General features: G+C 40.2%; 1 protein-coding gene across 4 annotated transcripts in view; it reads right to left on the reverse strand.

The window, feature by feature from the left end:
- The window catches only part of esyt3 (extended synaptotagmin-like protein 3), a 35,821-nt gene extending 15,334 nt beyond the window's left edge, over nt 1–20,487 (reverse strand). Inside the window, exons 1-16 of one of the 4 annotated variants that reach the window (XR_010456667.1) lie at nt 19,816–20,487; nt 14,688–14,729; nt 14,223–14,357; nt 12,864–12,940; nt 12,553–12,622; nt 12,182–12,271; nt 11,813–11,868; nt 11,525–11,645; nt 10,922–11,098; nt 10,653–10,735; nt 10,297–10,345; nt 9,658–9,747; nt 9,382–9,444; nt 4,573–4,632; nt 2,279–2,350; nt 317–424 (exon numbers count right to left, since the gene is read on the reverse strand). Coding sequence is in view for 3 of the 4 variants with exons in the window: in XM_064975745.1 (XP_064831817.1) it covers nt 317–424; nt 2,279–2,350; nt 4,573–4,632; nt 9,382–9,444; nt 9,658–9,747; nt 10,297–10,345; nt 10,653–10,735; nt 10,922–11,098; nt 11,525–11,645; nt 11,813–11,868; nt 12,182–12,271; nt 12,553–12,622; nt 12,864–12,940; nt 14,223–14,357; nt 14,688–14,729; nt 19,816–20,211 (1,689 nt within the window). In the remaining variant the exon portion in view is untranslated. The remainder of the gene's footprint in view (nt 1–316; nt 425–2,278; nt 2,351–4,572; nt 4,633–9,381; nt 9,445–9,657; nt 9,748–10,296; nt 10,346–10,652; nt 10,736–10,921; nt 11,099–11,524; nt 11,646–11,812; nt 11,869–12,181; nt 12,272–12,552; nt 12,623–12,863; nt 12,941–14,222; nt 14,358–14,687; nt 14,730–19,815) is intronic. The other 3 variants (XM_064975746.1, XM_064975745.1, XM_064975747.1) reach the window with 3 other exon arrangements.
- Between the last annotated feature and the right edge of the window lie 3,208 nt (nt 20,488–23,695).

Genomic DNA, 23,695 nt, shown 5'->3' on the forward strand with positions numbered 1-23,695 from the left:
CACTTTGTGCGATCTGTATTCAGATATTTGTAGTCAACTCTAAATGGTAGTAAACTTCTTTAAAAAAAAGATGTTACTATTCACAAAGCATATTTGATTATATAGTTATCCCAGGTCTGATGTCTACAGTAGTACAACAGAGAAATGTAGTAAAAAAAACAAAAAGAATAGTAGTAGTAGAAAAATAGAGTAGACCTGAAATCATAAAAACAGAAAATTAAATTTTAAAAAAGACTACAGACTATTTGCCCATTATATGACATGATCAGGTCTGTGTGTGCACTGACTACTACCAGTGTGAAGGTTTCTTCCTTACTTTATCATGAGGGTCGTATACCTGAATATTCAGTCGCTGGTTTGTTATGCTGTGCACAAAGAAGGTAAAGCACTCCTCCCACACAGGGTCTTTGGATGCAAACACCACCTATAGGAAGGAGAGGGGAATGACAATAAAGATGGGGCACAATGGAGCCCTTTTCTCAATTGGATTTCCTCGACTCCTCATGTCCTCCTCCTCGTCCTCTCCGTGCCTCTTTTTGAAAACATCAGAGGGAAGCGAGGAAATGTGGAAACAAATGCGCTTGTAAGAAATTACTTTGTCTCTTCTCTAGTGTATCAGGCAAATTACGTTTACAGGAGTGGAATCCCAAAATACACAGCGTACAAAACCTGTCCTTTCCGTGACACCTGTTATTTCCATGACACAGCTTTCAGCTGGATTCATCTGGTCCGTCTATGATCCCTAATTGAGGTCACCTGTTAAATCCACCTAAATAAGTGTAGATGAAGGGGAGGAGACAGGCTAAAGAAGGATTGTGCCATTCAGAGGGTGAATGGCAAGACAAAATATTTAAATGCCATTTGAACGGGGTATGGTAGTAGGTTCCAGGCACACCAGTTTGAGTGTCAAGTACTGCAACGATGCTGGGTTTTTCACGCTCAACAATTTCCTGTGTGTATCAAGAATGTTCCATCCAGTCAACTTGATACAACTGAAGCATTGGAGTAAACATGGGCCAGCAACCCAGTGGAACGATTTCAAAACCTGTTCTGAGGACAAAAGGGAGTGCAACTCAATATTAGGATGGTGTTCCTAATGTTTTGTACACTCAGTATACATGTGTGAAGTGGTAAAAATAAATGTAAGTAGCTGCACTATACATTTCACAGATAAAAGGATAAGTAATGTATTACTTTTTTAAGATGTGCAAAGTTTTCTCCTCTGAGAAAACAGCCGTTTCAAAGGGTTGTGGCTGATTTCAAAACTCTTCCGTGGTAGGACACACCTTTAACATCCTTTGCCGGAGGGGGCAAACAAGGAGAAGAGGAAACTCCTCATTTCACCTATTAAAGAATTGAAACTCCTACATATGGTGACCACTTATTGGTTTCCGGGTCACGGAGGAGAGAACAGATTTTTTTACCCAATTGAGGAAAAAAAAAATCTAAGAAAAACACCTGTTACAAAATTCCAGGAAGTTTAAAAAAAAAAAATCCATGTTTTCCCAGAAAACCCAGGTCTGAAGATTCCTGGAGTTCAGGATAGGAGAAGCAGGAAATTCTAGGAGAAGCAGAAAATCCTTCAAATCAGGATTTCGGGGATTTTAGGGGCCCTACCTGTAAGATACAAGTAACTGCCAAAATAAATAAAGCACTAACATAAATTGTCTTAATAGGGTGTTGGACCACCATGAGCAAGAACTGCTTCAATGCACCTTGGCATATAATCTACAAGTGTCTGGAACTCTATTGGAGGGATGCAACACCATTCTTCCTCGAGAAATTCCATAATTGTGTTGATGGTGGTAGTAAACGCTGTCTCAGGCACCGCTCCAGAATCTCCCATAAGTGCTCAATTAGGTTGAGATCTGGTGACTGAGCCAGCCAATGACATATGGTTTACATAGTTTTCATGCTCTTGAAACCATTCAGATACCACTCATGGCATGTGGATTGTCATCCTATAGGCATGGTAGCCAAGCATTTTTATACATGACCCTAAGCATGATGGGATGTCAACTGCTTAATCAACTCAGGAACCACACCTGTGTGGAAGCAACTTTTTTCGATATATACTTTGGATCCCTCATTTACTAAAGTATTTGCATTATTTTGGCAGTTACCTGTATATAGAATGGTTAACGGCAGATACAGTCAGTTGAATGATGCAATGGACAAAAAAACGTATCAGTGGGGATATACTATATTTAATTCATAGAAGTCACATCCACCTGGCATGACTATCTCTACAATGCAGCAGCATTCAGTATTAACATACCTTGCTTTTCAGATTCTGTTCATCAATGGAGAACTCCACATAAGAGTTTGGATTGTTGGGTCTCCTTGTGAACTATAGATTAAAAGAACATTAACATTGATATAAAAGAGGCTCAGATATGAGTGTGTCAGTGTGTGTGTACAGTGAGCTCCAAAAGTATTTATTGGTATGGCTCTGTACTCTAGCACGTTGGAATCGAAATGATACAATGGAGGTTAAAGTGCATTTGCTGTAAATTTTGGTTGTGTTTCAGATTATTTTGTGCCCAATAGAATTGAATGGTAAATAATGAAATTGTATCAGTTTAATTGTAAATTATAATATATTTCTAAACCAGTGGAGGACAGCTCATAATAATGGCTGGAACAGAGCAAATGGAATGGCATCAAACACATGGAAACCACGGAAACCATGTGTTTGACGTATTTGATACCATTCCACTGATTCCGCTCCAGCCATTACAACGGGCCCGTCCTCCCCAATTAAGGTGCTACCAACCTCCTGTGTTCTAAACACTTCTAAATTAATGTGGATGCTACCATGATTACAGATAATCCTAAATTAATCATGAATAAATTATGAGTGACAAAGTTAGACGCACAAATATCATACCCCCAAGACATGCTATCCTCTCAACATTATATTAACAGGGGCTGTTAGCATTTTTGGGGGGGTTATGAATCATTATTCACGATTCATTCAGGATTATCCGTAATCATGCTAGCATCCACATGAATGTAGAAGTGTTTAGAAACATATTATATTCTTATTTACAATAAAAGTGACTCCAAAATAACACAATATATTATTTACCATTCTATTGGACACAAAATAATAACTTTTGACTACTTTTATACTCTACAGTATAAGTGAAATTGTCCCAATACTTTTGTTCCCCTAAAATGGAGGGGACTATGTATAAAAAGTGCTGTAATTTTTTATTTTTTTTAAACCTGACAGTCTGCACTTTAACCTCAGTCATTGTATCATTTCAAATCCAAAGTCCTGGAGTACAGAGCCAAAACACTGTCCCAATACTTTGAGCTCACTGTATTTTTTAATTGACCTGCATAACATTCACTTCATTACTTAGAACCTGTACTTGTCCAACTCCAAATCAGAGATTTCAATGTCAGGAACACTCAGCAGAAAAACAAGAGATTTCACAAAAGGTAAACAAGCTTCAGCCAGGTCTGACATGTCTGGTTTATGAGTGGCGGAGCGCTCTAGAATATTCTAGTTTACCTGCAGGCAGCTCCCATATAGGTTGCCTTGAGTCTGCATTCCACTCACATGAGAATAATATGAGCTAGGCTCACGTGAGCAAACAGAGGAATGCATCAGCTCATAAGAGAAAAGGTGCTCTCTGTGTATATACACACACACACTAGCTGCTAGTACACTATATGACCTAGAGAGGGGAGCCTATAGTGTTAGCAGACTTCAGAGAGGGAAATGTCAATACTTCTTTAACACGGGGATCTACACTATACTGTATAAAAGGACACAAATGCACAAACATAGATTCAATAATAGAAACTGTGCTACACCTGGCAGCTTGTTAATGGTTTCATGCTTTAGAGAGAGAGCAGCTCTAGACTAATCATCACAACATACAGACAGTGGAGATTGTCCTCTGACTAATCAACCTTCAGAAAAAGTTCTGCATTACCACAGGTCAAAGACAGAACTCGCTGCCTACGGTCCAGAAAGGGACCTTACTTATGCAAAAGGCATTTTCCATGACAGTGTTTAACACTTTCCCCGAAGAGTGACATCAGCGAAACTGAAGATTATCACAGCAGTGTCACAGAGTGACCAGGAGGGGGAGCAGAGGAGGGGAAGCAGAATCAAAAACAGATCAAGACAGGGCAGACAAAGCAGGTATGGGAATGAATACAACAGGTCACACCCTCATGACCTGCCTTCTCCAGAAAAACAGGAAACACTAGTGCTGTACCAGGTACTGTGCACAACGGAAACCATTTACTCCAAACAGAAAAGAGTTTGTTGGACAAATTCATGTAGGTCCCTCCCTGTTTTGTTCTGTTTGCTGCTGTTGGCTTCCATTTGGTTTCTAGTGAACACAACCCTGGAGTACCAGTAGCAGGCCATTCAACTCTGCCTAAGTCATATTCATTAGGCACCAAATGGAAAACAGACTGAAACAGGGAGGAACTACCTGGACATGTCCAATAAGAAACTAAACATTTTCGTTTCCATTGCAAAATGATTCAAAATGTTGTCCTTTATGTGCCCTACCAAATACAACCCATGCATGTGGTCAATCTTACCCTGGCATCTTTGGCGTGCTTCCCATCCTTTTTAAAGTGGCTGAACTCACTGTGGTCTTTCTGTGGTAGGCAAATAAATGGATATTAATAGTATACAATATATATTTCCAATAGAAAAACAAATACTGGCATATGCCTGCAATGAAGTAGAATGAAGAGCATGTATAGAGCAAAACAAATAAATGTAGTGCATGTATCAAAATAACACATTTAAGGGCTCTATTTTCAGCTGGCATTAAGCAGTTGTCAAATGCACATTCTTTGCAATTTTGACCTGTTAAAGCCAGCACAGTTCCATTTTCAAATCCTCGAGCCAGGATTAGTAATTTACTTTGTACATGAGCACCCCTGTGCAGAGGTGGGAGAAGTGGTAATATCTGAGGTGTGTCCTTTGGCTCGTGAGACCGCTTTGAAATACATCTTAAAATCATCAAATCTTTATTAAAAGATCAAGTTTGTGAGTATCCCCTTATCTATGTAGGCTACTGTACATTATTTGAGCCAGTTCCTGTTCTTATTTTGGATGTGCGTAAAAAACCCTCCATGTAGGTTATATGCCCATCATGGAAAGAGAGATGACATGATCTGGTGACACTGGTATTTAGAAACATTTAAGTTATTTTCCTGTAATAATTGCTTGTTTTCCATTTCATTTGATAAAGAAAAAAAGCCCTTACACGCTACCACTACCCTACTATAATGAAAGAAGGTTCAACAGCAATTAATCTGGTGTCTTTCTTATCCTAGCCATGCATTAGCCAAGTAGGCTATCCATAAAAGGTTTCTAAATGGTCTACTCATGAGGCTTTTGCCATCATGCTTTTACATTATTCACAATTCACATAGGTCTACCTGCAGCGCTTAGACTACTCCAGTCGGTTTATATCCATCCTGATTTCCAAAGAGCGCCTCTTGTATTCAAATTATTCAGTGCTATAACACCATATCAACGGTAGGCCTAGGCTACATCATATTGAGAACATATTACGGGAGCCTAGTATTTTTTATTTGAGGAGAAGTGCGATGCGTAAAGGCCTATAGTCGTTGAAGCCAATTACAACAATGTTGACTGTCAACACTCCAAACATCTTGAGAAAACATTGTTTTTGTTATGTTGCTATTACATGTAACTGTAGCCGATGCTATTTAATAAACTCAATTACTGCAGTGAAAATAGCAACAATATTTCTGACACACCCCCAGACCCAGCCAGCGCTAATATTAACCATTGCGTTAGGTTTGATAAAATAGAGTTCTAAAATGTTCAATGCAGAAGGCCACGTTTTATGACAGAAAACTTGAGCACAATTGACCTTTCTCTAAGCCACGCCCCTCTTTGTACTGTTGCAACCTCGGACAACATCTGCAAAATATGACCGACCACCCTGATTGGGTCTTATGTGGCAAAATTTGAAATGGTGTATGGTTTTTTGTTGTTGATAAAGGTAAAGACACAGAGCTACAAAATGGGATATCATACACTGCAGTTGACAAACAATGGGAAAGTAATTCTGCTTTGAAAGTTGATAAACTCCACTTTTTAGAAAATGGCCCGTGAATGTTTTGGTACACCTACTGGAAAGCTCGTCTTTGTCTACACCAATTCGGCATCTTTCACACCCTCTTAAGCCTTAGTCCCACCCATCTCTTTAAGGATTCACATGTGAGGCCATGTGCTAAACAGAGTAGTGTAGAGTAGTGAACAACCAAAGATTTCAAAACTAAAAATAATGAAATAAGTAACCTACAATAAGGAAACCGCCAGGTAAAAATACACTTTATCTAGTTCTTGGCCTATATCCTAATCTGACTTTGGTGCAGGTCATGTTGTTCTTCACGTTACAGTCTCTGGTAAACACACACTATATCAAATACAATCAAAATGTATTTGTCACAAGCACATGATACAGCTATAAACAGTACAGTGGAATGGTAACTTGAAAATTTGCATAGTAACAATATCACAAATAGGAAGGGTACAGACAAATGTTTTTATAATTATTAGATGACGCTTCCCGAGACACTTGTCTAAATTGATGGGTCATGTGAAAGAAATGCTATAACCCCCAGACACATCAAACTAAGTAGATGGGTCACTATTGTCTAGACATGTACACATGTTCATGAAATACAATAGATGGCTGTAAAATCACCCCCAAACAGTACAAACTGATTGTCATAGTTAGCCACCATGCATGAAATGCTGTAGTATGAATCTGCAGGTAGCTAAAGGTAACCAACTAGGTTCAACGTTTGCTAGCTAGCTAACATTAGGCAATGCAAATGAGTTTCTGAGATAGTAATATTATTTCTACACAGATCATACACGTTAGCTAGCGAGCCAGCAAGCTAATGTTTGATAGCTTGACTTGGAATGAAAATGACTTTCCGACAAAATTAGAAATGTATAATTTCTGAAAAATGGATGAACGTTTCATGGCAGACTGGAACCAATTTAACTAAGTAAGACATCGTGTGTAGTTACAGTGGGGCAAAAAAGCATTTAGTCAGCCACCAACTGTGCAAATTATCCCACTTAAAAAGATGAGGCCTGTAATTTTCATCATAGGTACACTTTAACTATGACAGACAAAATGAGAAGAAGAAAAAAATCCAGAAAATCACATTGTAGGATTTTTAATGAATTTATTTGCAAATTACGGTGCAAAATAAGTATTTGGTCACCTACAAACAAGCAAGATTTCTGGCTCTTACAGACCTGTAACTTCTTCTTTAAGAGGCTCCTACCTCAAAACAGTCACACTCCAAACTCCACTATGGCCAAGACCAAAGAGCTGTCAAAGGACACCATCAGTAACACACTACGCCGCCAGGGACTCAAATCCTGCAGTGCCAGACGTGTCCCCCTGCTTAAGCCAGTACATGTCCAGGCCCGTCTGAAGTTTGCTAGAGAGCATGTGGATGATCCAGAAGAAGATTGGGAGAATGTCATATGGTCAGATGAATCCAAAATATAACTTTTTGGTAAAACTCAACTCGTCGTGTTTGGAGGACAAAAAATGCTGAGTTGCATCCAAAGAACACCATACCTACTGTGAAGCATGGGGGTGGAAACATCATGCTTTGGGGTATTTTTTCTGCAAAGGGACCAGGACAACTGATTCGTGTAAAGGAAAGAGTGAATGGGGCCATGTATCGTGAGATTTTGAGTGAAAACCTCCTTCCATCAGCAAGGGCATTGAAGATGAAACTTGGCTGGGTCTTTCAGCATGACAATGATCCCAAACACACTGCCCGGGCAACGAAGGAGTGGCTTCGTAAGAAGCATTTCAAGGTCCTGGAGAGGCCTAGCCAGTCTCCAGATCTCAACCCCATAGAAAATCTTTGGAGGGAGTTGAAAGTCCGTGTTGCCCATCAACAGCCCCAAAACATCACTGCTCTAGAGGAGAACTGCATGGAGGAATGGGCCAAAATACCAGCAACAGTGTGTGAAAACCTTGTGAAGACTTACAGAAAATGTTTGACCTCTGTCATTGCCAACAAAGGGTATATAACAAAGTATTAAGATAAACTTTTGTTATTGACCAAATACTTATTTTCCACCATACTTTGCAAAATAAATTCATTAAAAATCCTACAATGTGATTTTCTGCATTTTTTCCTCATTTTTTCTGTCATAGTTGAAGTGTACCTATGATGAAAATTACAGGCCTCTCATCTTTTTAAGTGGGAGAACTTGCACAATTGGTGGCTGACTAAATACTTTTTTGCCCCACTGTATATATAAAAAAAATATACAAATAAAAAGAGCGTGACATACACCTAGCTTCCTGAAATGGGTCACATTTTCCAGGGAAGCCTAATTACCTATTCCATCACTGGCGAAATCCCCTCACAATGATTTCAAACTGTGTTTCTCATATTTAATGAAATTAAAACAGACACCCAATAATTTCCTGATTAGCAGGGGGTATGTTGTTGACTGTCATTACAATTGCTTCACAGGAATCTGGTAATGTTCTGTTTGTAGTGTAGCTCTGTTTGTAGTGTAGCTAGCCACTGAATGGCTCTGAATTCACTGTCAGCATGCAGTCAAAGCTATAACAACTTTTAGAGATAACTAGTGCGCTCAAATCGTATCCTAATGCCGACAGCAGATGGGAGTTGTATTTATAACATTGCTAACTTAGGGAGCTAACATTCATTTTGAGAAATTGAGAGCTAGTTAATAACCAGCTGAGCTAGCAAACAATGTAACAAAGGTTTAATTTCAGATTAGAAAAATACTCCATCAACAAGCTCTGCATTTCAGGAATCACAGTAGCAAATACACCTGTTGCACTGTTTAAATGGCTAAATAATTGAACATGTATTTTTTGAAGAAAATTCTCAGTATTTGCCATAGCCTTTACTGGCTTTCATGCGATTTAAATGTGAGCTTGTCCGAGGACTCGACGACAGTTGTTATCCATTGGAGCGCTGTGAATGGTTGCCCAAAATTCTGAGGCAGATCTTTGCGAAGGGTCAATTATGATGAGTTACGAATGATGGTACTGGTGATGATAATCTTCAATAAGGGGATTACATTGTAACATTTATATTTGATTGTCATCGGCCTATCACATGTTGTATATGCAAAATTGCTAACTCTTTGTTATATGCATGTGCTAAGGCACCTGGGGCATTCTGATTGAGTGGAGAGTGTCCTGTTAGTGCTCAACGAATGTGTACTAATGTTTTCATGACCGAATAAACTTGGTTATCGCATCTTATTTTCACATCGCAGACTGTTTGTGCTAGTTAACATGTGAGTCTCCGTGGCTGTACAGGCTTGACAGAGGTACTTACTGGTAGATTTGAGGCATTGTCTAGGTACACAGCAAGCATAGCACAAGCACAGCCATCAGATTTCTGTAACGGAAAAATAAAAGAAATACACAATATTCGTCAAAGGTTGTATACGGTTAATAAGCACATTTGTTGTTTTCCTTTAGCGCCCCAGGCTGTACAATATGAAAAGACATATCAGAGCTTCCACAACACGGTTTGGGTGAGTCAGCTCAACTGCTTAAGAATGCTTATAAACTGCTTAAGAGTGGTTATAAACTGCTTAAGAGCGCTTACCTCCACTAGGAGTCCCGGGTCAGTTTGTAGAGAGAGCCACTGCAGTTTGAGATGAACCTCTCCACTCGTCACATCATCCAGGGGGAACCACTATGACAACGAAATGGGAAGAGTTTATTCATCTGAACCGAGATGTTATCACCCTCAGAACCTCTCAAAACAAGGCTAGTAAACTCCAGACATGGAAGGCCAAAAGTTCTGCTAGTTTTCTTTTCTACCTGATAGTTGATGTATTGACTTATATCACTGATTGGCAAGAGAGTCTTCTCATTCCATTCTTTAGATACCAAAAGGTAGAAAACACACTGAAACCGGGAGACTACCTTAGCTAATAACAATAATTTCTATTTGTATCCACATTTTAAAAATGTGTTCCGTTGTGTGCAGGGCCATAACCAGGGTTTGAGTTAGTGAGGTCCTCCCTGGACATTTTTTGAAAGTTAAATTTCATTTACTGCATTTCTACACAATTAAAAATGTTAAAATTCTATTTGGAGAACAGCAAAAATGACCCCAGCCATTATCACCTTAGCTGCTGTAGGTTCATTCACCTCAGTTAATTAGAACCAGAAGTAATTTGGCCTTGCAGGACCTGAGTTGCCTATCCCACAACATAAACATTCAATATGACCTTCTCACCTTATCCATCTCTTTTTCCTTCTTCACTTCTCCAAAGTCCAAGCGAAACCTACGATGGATAAATAAGCCCTCAAATGGTCAAAGTATCTAACCAGGGCCATGTTCAATAGGCTTTGTCACACAAATGTTGTGGAAAATATTCCAGATAACGTCATGAATAGAGCCGGAATGATTCCTTAATCTACATTGTCAGAGGCATATGTTCTACATGACATATTTCTATATGAACATTCCACAACCTACTTGTGCACTACTGAATGTTTGACATGGGTCAGCAGTCAGTGACAAGTGGGCGTAAGAAATCAGAATGGGGAGGTTGTGTCTATTCTCGTGCACATAGTAAGTGGTTTCCTCACTTTCCCAGGATGTCATCCTTGTCAGTGTCCTCGTCAAATACATCCACCTCTAACTCCTGCCCAGGGGCCTCGTGTACCACAAACTGCAGTTGACAAAAAAGGGGATAAAAAACAACAGAGTAAGAAATCATATATTCAAATATATATATTATATGGTAATAAATAAAAACAAAGTTTGTATAGACAAAGGGGAGAGAGAATGGGTTGACTGCACGATCGTGAGTGTGTGTGACTACATTTACAGTAGGAGGATTTTCAGGAGTCCCTACCTCATAAACTTCGTTCCAGCGTGGGTGCAGGTTCTCCTGGATGGTCTTGCTTTGGAAGTGGATATTGCCGACCCTAAGCACCGCGTAGGGGTCAGACTTTCCCTTCACCATTCCCATCATATAAGTGTCCTTCGCTATCAGATCCCGGGCCTCCAGCAAGTGTACCCTCACAACTCCCTAAAACATCAAAAAATACTGTAGTTAAAAAAAAGTACAAAACACAGCAAGATCTTACTGCACACACCCACTAAAATACAAATTTAACAGAACTAGCATATTTTTAGACCCACAAAATATGAACACAAGTTAGCCAGCAACACAGGAACCAGATTTGATTAACAGATTTTTAGAGATATATAAATATTTGAAGATCCCATTAAACTACAGTATTTTTTGATGTGTCAAATCTTGTTCTGACATTTCATAGAAAATTACAATTTAATGGAGCCACTTCCAATCATTGGAACTGTGCCATAGATGTGCCATACACTCAAATTGTGTCTATCCATCCTCCTGTGTTGTCCGATCAGAACACCTACTGTACTGGGCCTTTGGCACTGACACAGGTCTCAACACAGTGGAGCATCAGTTTACTGTACTCACACGAGGCAGGGGGAACCTCATCTGGTCCACTTTGACCTGGTCTATGAGGGGGATACACATGCGGTTGGGCAGGACCATAAGGGAAGCGATGATGTCCATGATGGCTGGCTCAGACAGGTGACTGTGGAGGTGAAGGTTGAACGGCAAAAGTCACTTCAATCTAAAATAGTGATTTTGAAACTGATACATTCTGACCTAAAAAAATCGGAATTTGTAGAACTCTTTTTCAAGGAAAAAAATGATAAATATATTTTGTACTTGTATGTAAACATTAAAAAAAAATATTACCTTAGACCTGGAGTGTCTAGGAGGTTGGTCAACCCTGTCCAGTTGATTTGTAGGGTCTGAAAATTAAACCATTTTGAATTTGATAACTTTAAATTAAAAATTTCATCACTCTTAGCATCCTACCACAAGGATGCCGATGTCCTGACGGGGGCACAACAGGTCCCATACTCATCAGTGACATGGTTGGGTTTAAAAAGTTATAGCCTATACTACTAGCCTTGGTCCTCCTGAAAACAAAAATATATAACATTTAGTTAAATAACAATAATAAAGAGGGTGAACGAAGGTAGCTAAAGTTTTTATTTTATTTTTTATATCTCTGGGTGTCATAGGTATAAATAACAAACAGAGCCATCTTTCAGAACCCACCGGCCGACGAATGAAGAACATAGTGACTCCTCCAACCAAAGGGGCATTTCCAATCAGAGGTTCCAGAATGACACGCAACATGCCTTGAAGCTGAAAAATAAAACATTCTGACATGATTAGAAAAGGGCTGACCAGTTTTAAAACAGTTCCTCAAGAGGGGAAATTTATCTTCAAACCAAAAAAGCTAATTACACACAATGCAAATTGAACACACGGCTTGATGTGAGAGGAATAATGTGACGTAACCTGTTTGTCATGATAACAATGTTCAATTTTGAACCACAGTCATCCTAGGCTAGCATAGGGTGGTTGCATATGCCAGTAGGACATGGAGCCAAGCTAGATGCCACACAAGAACTTCGGATGCCTACCCGAATACTTTTGACCCCAGCAGTGATGGGCGGCTTCACCTCTGTGTCGATGTCCACATCCCCATCGTAACTGTGAAGCAAAAAGCACTGTCAACAGCACAAACATATCTGGGACCAAGCTAAATCCAAAGCCCTAATAGTTTACAGGGAGTCAGAACGGACTACGGACTGTTATGGATTTTCTGGGACGATAAAACTACTACTTCTGCTGTACTACTAACTACAGTACTACTAGCCATTGTAGGCCTAGTGTGTCTTTATTGTGCTGTACTGTGTGTTATTGATTCGATTTTGACTACTACTACTATTACCTTATATGCAGGTCCATAACCACCTGCCTCTTGTCCACTTCATGGGTGTAAACTTTAAGTCCAGTGATTCGGAGGGGCTGAAATTAGGAGAATATATATATATCACCAGGTGCCACATTTATCCAATGAGGCACCAAAAAAAATATATGCTGGCTGTGTCTGAATAATCATACTTGTATGCTAAATAGTAGCAAAAATATGTTTCATAGTATGGGAATTTGAAGTTTTTTGGGGGAAATGGAGGTGTTTGTTGACATTCATTTAATACATGAATGGTAATAAAAACAGAAGATAAAAATATGCATTTTCTGTTAGCAAGGAGATTGCATAACTGGGGCCTAATATGTTTATTTCATATTCTAATTATCTCCTGATTGGTTTATTCCCGCTACTACACAACACATCTTACCATTCATTAGGGATGTGCATCATTCCCTTTCAAGATGATTCGATACATATCAAGATACATGAATAGCCTCTGATACGATACAGGAACAATACGTTTTAGTTTGAAACAATTCGGTGTGATTCGGTTTGATTAGAGAACAAATCGATGCGATGCACTAACATGTAGCATAAACACATTCATTTTCCATTCTAAATTAAAATCTGCTGCTGATGGAGGGTCATGAGCTGGGCCTTTCTGAGCTCGATCTGTCTGAGCAGACTTCTCTCTCTGGGTGTGTGTGTGTGAGAGAGAGAATAATGTATGTCTGTGGGGTATGTACTGTGTGTGTGTAAATTATGTATGCCTATGGTGTATACTATGTAGGCACCTGATTTGAGCCATAAGGGAGACTAGGCATCTACCACCCCACTTCCACAATCAGATTAGGGTGGGCCCCGCACTTAGGTTCTAAAAAATCCCTATCGCCCAGTAATTCATTTGTCATTTTTGCGGATTAAGTGTTTGAGCTTGTAATGCATTAATAATTAACACTTACAAATTAGCCATGACAAAACCAATGAATATATAGCACAATTTTTGGATTTTACCCCAATCCCAAAATTGAATGCTTTTTGCAGAGAGGAAGAGGCAAAACGAGAGGGACAAAAGGCCACATAATCAGTCTTCTCCAGCAGGTAGTGTTTTGTATTCACCAAGCAAGGAGTTTTTGTATGGAGGTCAATGAGAAAGTTTCAAGTTTGGTTAACAAAAAAATTTAACAGCTTATTTGCTACATGTGGCTTTGATCAGAAAAATGTGTTGAGAATACAAATCCTATGATCTCCACGTACGCCAACATTTTGTGAGGAATTAAGCACGGTTGATAAATGAGGCCCCAGGTATTAGAACTCATACAAACCTAGAACCACGAGGTGAAACCTGATATGCTAACACAACAAAAGCTCTCTCACTGTATGACCAAAGTGGACTTTTGTGAAGGTGAATGTTTTGAGGTATGGGCTGGACAATCTGATGGATGGCTGGATCTTCTCTTTGAGGAGCTTCTCCATGAACATGCCAAAGAAAGGCCACGCCTGCAGCAAAATCTAAAGACATAGAGACAGACATATGACCAAAGAATGACAGAAGAACTAGTTGTGATCAGCATAACCAAATCATTGTGTGGATAAACAAATGTAGAGCATAACATTGAGAAGTTGTGTATGTGATATGTCATTGAAAACAATGTTGTTTGGAAGCTTTGTGGGCAACATGTCAATGTTTAAAGCAGTTCATTACCAGACCGTCCCAAAGACTACACTAAACAGATCTGTTTGTGCCGTCGGGCCAACTCCATTGGCCCTCCACCACTCTGAGGTGACAACAGCACAACAGACAAAGAGTGACCAGCATGAATGGAAAAAACATTATTTTACCTTGTTGAGCCAGTCAACCTTCTCAACTTCGGGAAAGTGTACCTTTGGGAAGAGAAGACACAACTTTACAAGAGAGTTTGGTTGACACAAACCCTTGTGATTCTGTGAGTTGGCAGGAGTCCAGATAATGAAGATGACCCATCCTCATTTAAGACTTACTTTTGAACTTTGAATAGGTCTACATTGTATGCAGGGAGATGGACATATTAGACAAAGAAACCATTCAGAGGCACATTTGATTTGACATATACAGTGGGGCAAAAAAGTATTTAGTCAGCCACCAATTGTGCAAGTTCTCCCACTTAAAAAGACGAGAGAGGCCTGTAATTTTCATCATAGGTACACTTCAACTATGACAGACAAAAGGAGAAAAAAAATCCAGAAAATCACATTGTATGATATTTAATGAATTTATTTGCAAATTATGGTGGAAAATAAGTACTTGGTCACCTACAAACAAGCAAGATTTCTGGCTCTCACAGAAGTGTAAACTTCTTTAAGAGGTTCCTCTGTCCTCCACTCGTTACCTGTATTAATGGCACCTGTTTGAACTTGTTATTAGTATAAAAGACAACTGTCCACAACCTCAAACAGTCACACTCCAAACTCCACTATGGCCAAGACCAAAGAGCTGTCAAAGGACACCAGAAACAAAATTGTAGACCTGCACCAGGCTGAGAAGACTGAATCTGCAATAGGTAAGCAGCTTGGTTTGAAGAAATCAACTGTGGGAGCAATTATTAGGAAATGGAAGACATACAAGACCACTGATAATCTCCCTCGATCTGGTGCTCCACGCACCAGATGGAGGGGGTCAAAATTATCACAAGAACGGTGAGCAAAAATCCCAGAACCACACGGGGGGACCTAGTGAATGACCTGCAGAGAGCTGGGACCAAAGTAACAAAGCCTACAATCAGTAACACACTACGCCGCCAAGGACTCAAATCCTGCAATGCCAGACTTGTCCCCCTGCTTAAGCCAGTACATGTTCAAGCCCGTCTGAAGTTTGCTAGAGAGCATTTGGATGATCCAGAAGAAGATTGGGAGAATGTCATATGGTCAGATGAAACCAAAATATAACTTTTTGGTAAAACTCAACTTGTCGTGTTTGGAGGACAAAGAATGCTGAGTTGCATCCAAAGAACACCATACCTAACTTGAAGCATGGGGGAGCTGTTTTTCTGAAAAGGGACCAGAATGACTGATCCGTGTAAAGGAAAGAACGAATGAACGAATGTATCGTGAGATTTTGAGTGAAAACCTCCTTCCATCAGCAAGGGCATTGAAGATGAAACGTGGCTGGGTCTTTCAGCATGACAATGATCCCAAACACACCGCCCGGGCAACGAAGGAGTGGCTTCGTAAGAAGCATTTCAAGGTCCTGGAGTGGCTTAGCCAGTCTCCAGATCTCAACCCCATAGAAAATCTTTGGAGGGAGTTGAAAGTCCGTGTTGCCCATCAACAGCCCCAAAACATCACTGCTCTAGAGGAGAACTGCATGGAGGAATGGGCCAAAATACCAGCAACAGTGTGTGAAAACCTTGTGAAGACTTACAGAAAATGTTTGACCTCTGTCATTGCCAACAAAGGGTATTGAGATAAACTTTTGTTATTGACCAAATACTTATTTTTCACCATAATTTGCAAATAAATTAAAAATCCTACGCAATTTTCTGGATTTTTTTCTTATCTTGTCTGTCATAGTTGAAGTGTTCCTATGACGAAAATTACAGGCCACTCTCATCTTTTTAAGTGGGAAAACTTGCACAATTGGTGGCTGACTAAATACTTTTTTGCCCCACTGTGCCTTCAGAAAGTATTAATACCCCTTGACTTATTCTAAATGTTGTTGTGCTAAAGCATGAATTCAAAAATCATTAATTATATTTTGTCTTACCCATCTAAACACAATACCCTATAAAAACAAAGTGAAAACTTGTTTTTAGAAATGTTTGCACACGATAGATTGAGCAATATTTCCATATTTTCAAAATTCTTCAAGCTCAGTCAAAATTGGTTGTTGATCATTGCTAGACAACCATTTTCAAGCAGATTATAACTCAGCGAACGTGTTTAGACTCAGCCACATTCGCTGTCTTCTTGGTAAGGAACTCCAGGGTAGATTTGACCTTGTGTTTTTGGTTCTTGTCCTGCTGAAAAGGTAAATTCCTCTCCCCAGAGTCTGGTGGAAGATTCCTCTCCCCAGAGTCTGGTGGAAGATTCCTCTCCCAGTGTCTGGTGGAAGATTCCTCTCCCAGTGTCTGGTGGAAGATTCCTCTCCCAGTGTCTGGTGGAAAATCCCTCTCCCAGAGTCTGGTGGAAAATCCCTCTCCCAGAGTCTGGTGGAAAATCCATCTCCCAGAGTCTGGTGGAAAATCCATCTCCCAGAGTCTGGTGGAAAATCCATCTCCCAGAGTCTGGTGGAAAATCCATCTCCCAGAGTCTGGTGGAAAATCCATCTCCCAGAGTCTGGTGGAAAATCCATCTCCCAGAGTCTGGTGGAAAATCCATCTCCCAGAGTCTGGTGGAAAATCCATCTCCCAGAGTCTGGTGGAAAATCCATCTCCCAGTGTCTGGTGGAAAATCCATCTCCCAGTGTCTGGTGGAAAGCAGGCTGAACCAGGTTTTCCTCTAGAATTTTGCTTGTGCTTAGCTCCATTCCATTCCATTTCTTTTTTATCCTGAAAAACTCCCCAGACGTTAACGATGTTTTGGAAAATAAATTCTGCAGTGGCACTTTAAACTCTGTATAATTTTAAACCGTCCCCTCGCCCATACCCGGGCGCGAACCAGGGACACTCTGCACACATCAACAACAGTCACCCTCGATGCGTCGTTACCCATCGCTCCACAAAAGCGCGGCCCTTGCAGAGCAAGGGGAACTACTACTTCAAGGTCTCAGAGCAAATGCCGTCACCGATTGAAACGCTATTTAGCGCACACCACTTACTAAGCTAGCCGTTTCACATCCGTTACACAGGCTCCCTTCTTTTCACCCTTTCAATTAGGTTATTTTGCTCCATCCTCAGTCTTCTCCTCTCATAGCCATTAAACTCTGATTTAGTCACCATTGGCCTCATGGTCAAATCCCTGAGCAGCTTCCTTCCACTCTGGCAATTGAGAAGGGAGCCTTCCTAAGAAGGGCGCCTGTAGCTTTGTACTGACTAGGTGTATCAATACATCATCCAAAGTGTAATAATGTCACCATGCTCAAAGGGATATTCAATCTCTGCTTTATTTTTATCCATCTACTAATAGGTGCCCCTGCGAGGCATTGGAAAACCTCATTGGTCTTTGAGGTTGAATCTGTGATCGACCTTACAGATAATTGTATGTTTGGGGTACAGAGATGAGTTAGTAATTTTCAAAAATCATGTTAAACACTATTATTACACACAGAGTAAGTCCATGCAACTTATTATGTGATTTGTTAAGCAATGTTTTACTCCTGAACTTATTTAGACTTGCAGGGGTTGAATACTTATTGACTCAAAACATTTCAGCTTTTCATTTTTAATTAATTTGTATACATTTTAAAATACATCATTTCACTTTGACATTATGGGGTATTGTTTGTAGGTCAACAGAATAAAAAAAATCTATTTAGTCCATTTTTATTTCAGGCTATAACAAAATGTGGAAAAAATCAAGGGGTGTGAATACTTTCTGAAGGCACTGTAAACTTCCCTTTTTAATATATGTTTTACTTTCCATTGCCTTTTTTTGTGTCAGATTAGCCTGGTACCAGATCTGTTTGTACCGTATTGCCAACTCTTATGGCTATTGTAATGATAAACAAAGAATATGAGTTGGCAAGACCGCACAAACAGATCTGGGACCAGTCAGAGTGGTTGAATATAGAACTGCATCGTCTTAATCTACCACGGTGTGGGGTTTTGATATTGAAAGGAAAAATACTGGTTAGGCAGGACCTGATGACTAATCAAGTGATTGTAATCCCAAACCTTGTGGGGAGCAGGAGATGAAGGTCACAACCCCAAAAACAAAACAGGAACATTGCGAAATACAAAATATCCACTATATTGTTTTAACAATGACAACTGCACTATTGTAAAGTGGCTGTTCCACTGGATGTCAGAAGGTGAATTCACCAATTTGTAAGTCGCTCTGGATAAGAGCGTCTGCTAAATGACTTAAATGTAAATGTAAATGTAACTACTGCTTCAACTTTACTCAACATGTTCACAAAATACTATTCTAAATGTACAACTGCCTCAGCAGTGGCACTTTATTATCTTTGTCAATGTTTCCTATTAGGCATGGGTGTGGTAAGGCATGGATGAATGAAACCTCTTGCAACATAATCACACAACTATGACATCAACACTTCAAATCACCAAAAATATTCCCATGATGTCTCTAAATATTAATGTGTCCACAGGAATGGATTAAGAACACTGCTCTATAGCCTACAGTTATTTGGGGACACAGTAGTCAATGTGGCACTGACGACTGCCTTTGGCAAAACACAGAGGCCCAACATTCACTGCAATTTGGAAATAAACCACAGCTTGATTCAAACGCAAGAAAGAATACGTGGGTGAAAGCTTCTGCACCGCATATTACACTCCCAACAAACAATACAGCCACTGCCACTACTTTGTTATTTCCCAACAATGGTATACAATGTTAGGTATTACTATTATTGAGGCAGAAAGTGGCTGGAAGATGATGACAAATGACTCTTCTACAGGTTTGACCATAACACTATATTGCTATAACAATCATACAAGTAGGCTAGTGCTGAGCATCTGGTCTTAGTGGGTAATTAGTATGCTCATACACACATTTAAAAATAGGCCTATGTAGGCTCTATTCTTAAGAGTGTTTTGCTTTAATTGTGTTTGCTTTAAGTCAAACAAAACCTCCCAGACATGAACTCCCAAGGACATGAACAGCTGTAGCCTAGATGAGTTCATTCATTATGTAAAATGTGTAGAAACGCCTACTGATCCAGCAGGACAAATTTAATTTTGTGTGTAACTGAGTGCGTGTGTGTGTGCATATTTTTCATCCTATGTCAGCCAGAGTACCACATAACATAACTTTCTTTCCACATATGGGGAACAACCTCTGCCTACATCAACAGCATACCAATACATACCCAAGTTGCCATATTCAATGTTTTCAACTCGTTGTGGATCACTTGTGTTTCGTTATCCAGAAAGTTCATAGCCGTTCCAATTCGGATATCTTTCCACTTGCGGTTTTTCTTCCACCAAATGATCAGCATCATACACAAGAGGATCCAGATGACGCTGAGGCCGAGGTACCCTGTCAAATACACAGGATAAAAGACCAATAGCGCTCTCCCGAAGTACATCAGAAATTCCATCAAGAGTTGGTTGACCACGCTCGGGCTCAACGTCCCCGTGCTTCCCGGGACAGTGCGCTCGCCGAATCCTCCTCCCTGGACGGTTCCTTTTGAATTGCCTGAATACATTTTGTCAGTAGGTGAAGCTCTGGGTGTAGTAGTCGGTACGGGTAGCTGTTCGGCCATATGTGCCCTACTGAAGTCCTTTTGCGCTCCTAAAGAAATGTGTTACGCTGCATTGCAATGTCCTGACTGTTGAAGTCAAATCAAATCTATTGATCTGGTAGCATTGGCTGTTGACTGATATCTGAGTCAAATCTAGTAGTTGGGAACTTCCGTATTTGTACCTGCACAGGTGGCTACGCCCAAAAACCTCTCCTAACCTGATACCTCGAGGCATCCTATGGTACGTTCAGTTCGCTTGAAAGTTTGCTACGTTGCGGAACAGTTTGTACTGAATGACACGTTTTTACCAAGAGTTATTGAAATACTTTGATGTGTGTTTGGTGGGTGTGTCTTGAAGCAACGAGTGACGTATTTAAAAGGCAGTGGCCATGCTGACAGCGTTCCCCAACCCCTCCCCAAATTTCAACTGGTCGAGCAGTACACCACCATTTCCGTTAAATTGAACGTTTCAAAACGTACAAACGTACTGGATGCCCCTGCAGCCAGTCATTAAAACTAGCCCCTGCCTAAAAACATAGCGCTCAGATTTCACTTAACAAAGAATGTAGTAAAACTGGTTTTCCATTTCAAGAGACCTCTCTTTTCTGCAATGTCTAATCTAGGTAACTATGCCTTGGCAACATGTCACACTAGGGCTGTGCATAGACCTTGTGGGGGTATGTGCTAAAACATATATAAAAAATATTGTGGCCTACCATTAATATATCCAACCCAACATTTGTTTCCACTATCATGTATTCCAGTGGGGTTCAAACCTTTTGACCCACTACCCCAAAAAAGAGTGGTACAAAACCTGCTACAAGCGTGCAAGCACACACTTTCTACACAAATGTAGTCTGTCATTACAGCCTAATGCCTCGATCACACCAACAGACTTATTCCATTTTGGTATACCAGAAGTACATTCATTTCAATGCAACACTGTGTTCGCCTTGCAGCGTTGCAGAGGCAGTTGCAGTGCGTTCTATATGTAACAGTTTAGCTTCCGTCCCGCTCCTCAAACCAGGGACCCTCTGCACACATCAACAACAGTGACACTCGAAGCATTGGTACCCATCGCTCCACAAAAGCCACAGCCCTTGGAGAGCAAGGGAAACAACTACTTCAAGGTCTCAGAGCAAGTGACATCACTGATTGAAACACTATTAGCACACACCCCACTAACCATTTCACACCAGTTACACTCACCCCCCTTTTCCACAGCAACCAGTGATCCAGGTCAACAGCATCAATGTAACAGTTTAGCTTCCATCCCTCTACCCCACCTGCGTTTGTACCAGGGACCCTCTGCACACATCAACAACAGCCCCCCTCGAAGCATCATTACCCATCACTCCACAGAAGCCACTGCCCTTGTAGAGCAAGGGAAACAACTACTTCAAGGTCTCCGAGCAAGTGATGTCACCAATTGAAAACGCATTAGCTTAACTAGCCAGCCATTTCACATCGGTTACACATATATTGGATTTATCGATAGTATGCATCAAACTGTATGTGTAGATGGCTTGACAGAAATGGCAGCAGAAGGGGAATGTTGAACCTTTGTTGCACATATATCCAGACAATGCTATGTTCAATTTTGCGCAATCAAGCTGTTGGTGTGATCTAGGCGTAACCCCTTGTTGGTGTGTACTAGCTAGTTAGCTAGAGTTGTACTAGATAGATAGGGTGTAGTAGCTAGGTAGCATGTGTTTACAACCTAGATAGCTAGTGTGTACTAGCCATAGAGAATGATAGAGTTCTCTAGTGACCAAAAGGCAATTTTAGCATGGGCAGCGCCATTGAGTGTACACCATGCTTCTGCCATTTTAATGTAACTCTAGCCAGCCTTCTAACCATTTGTATTCTTATTTAAAAATAATCCTACATGCTGTGTAGTGAAAGAGTGCACTGCTATTTAATCAAATTTAATATGTTAATCAGATTTAATATGTGTAAAAGAAGGTATCACATTTTTGCTTTAGTTTATTGAAGAGCGTTGGATCTTTGTAAATGCGCTCCACAAACATGTCATCATGGGCACAGGACAACACAATCCCACCATTCAATACCTGTGACAATCAACTGCTCCTGAACTCAATAATATTGAGCTCAACTTTGAGCTCAACTTTGAGGTATCTACAGTCAATGTAGCTTGTTGCATTTAGGCCTTTTTCTTCTATAAGCCCGAATGAAGGTCTCTCAAGTGGGTAATATAACAGATGCACCTAGCCATGGTGCATTTGGGTGGATAACCAGTCCACACTTCCTGTAGTTCAGGTTGTTCATAGTTGAATAGTCCCTCAACACCTCTGTCTCCATTTACAGTATTCTCTTTATCTGTGCCATTTGACTAGTTCCTCTCAGCTATGTTTTCAGCTGTGCTTTGCACTCTCACATGGCTGACTTCCCTAAAAGTAGAAGCAGTCACTCCTCAAGGAGTGCCACTCAGGCATTTCACTCTGACTTCTTGTGGCTCCTTCAATCGCATGTGACTGTGACATAGACACAGACATATATTTCAGGTGTAACTGCTTTTGATTGGTTAACACATACAGTATGCATGGTCTGTTGCCCTTAACTTCATATGGCTGCAGGGGCAGTATTGGGTAGCTTGGATGAAAAGGTGCCCATTGTAAACAGCCAGTTCCTCACTCTCAGTTGCTAATATATGCATATTATTATTAGTATTGGATAGAAAACACGCTAAAATTTCCAAACCTGTCAAAATATTGTCTGTGAGTATAACAGAACTGATATTTGCAGGCGAAACCCTGAGGAAAATCAAAACAGGAAGTGGCTTCTATTTTGAAAACTCCATGTTCCATAGCCTCCCTTTGCTGGATTTAAAGGGATATGAACCAGATTCCTTTTCCTATCGCTTCCTCAAGGTGTTAACAGTCTTCAGACATAGTTTCAGGCTTTCATTTTGAAAAATGAGTCAGAACGATAACATCGTGTCAAGTGGTCACATGAGTTTTGCTCGCGCAACAGAGTTTGGATAGGTATTGCTTTTCCCTCTCCTACTGTGAAAGACATTTGCAGTTGATATATTATCGATTATATATTTTAAAAACAACCTGAGGATTGATTATAAAAAACGTTTGACATGGTTCTGTGGATATTATGGAAACTATTTGGAATTTTCGTCTGCGTTGTCATGACCACTCTTTCCTGTGGATTTCTGATAATAATCTTTAGGGAACAAAAGGAACATTTGTGGTGTAACTGGGAGTCTTGTGAGTGATTGCTTTTCTGATTTTTGTGAACAAGCTTCCTGATGCTAAGTGTACTTAATGTTTGTCGTGCGATCGATAAATTTACACAAATGCTTGGATTGCTTTCGCTGTAAAGCAAATTTTCAAAATCTGACACGACAGGTGGATTAACAAAAGGCTAAGCTGTGCTTTCCTATATTGCACTTGTGAATATAAATATTAGTAGTAATATTTATTGAATGTAGCGCTATGCTATTCAGCGGTTGTTGATGACACTTATCCCGATT

This window comes from Oncorhynchus masou, chromosome 10 (genome assembly GCF_036934945.1).
Source record: "Oncorhynchus masou masou isolate Uvic2021 chromosome 10, UVic_Omas_1.1, whole genome shotgun sequence".
In the NCBI taxonomy this organism is placed as follows: Eukaryota; Metazoa; Chordata; class Actinopteri; order Salmoniformes; family Salmonidae; genus Oncorhynchus; species Oncorhynchus masou.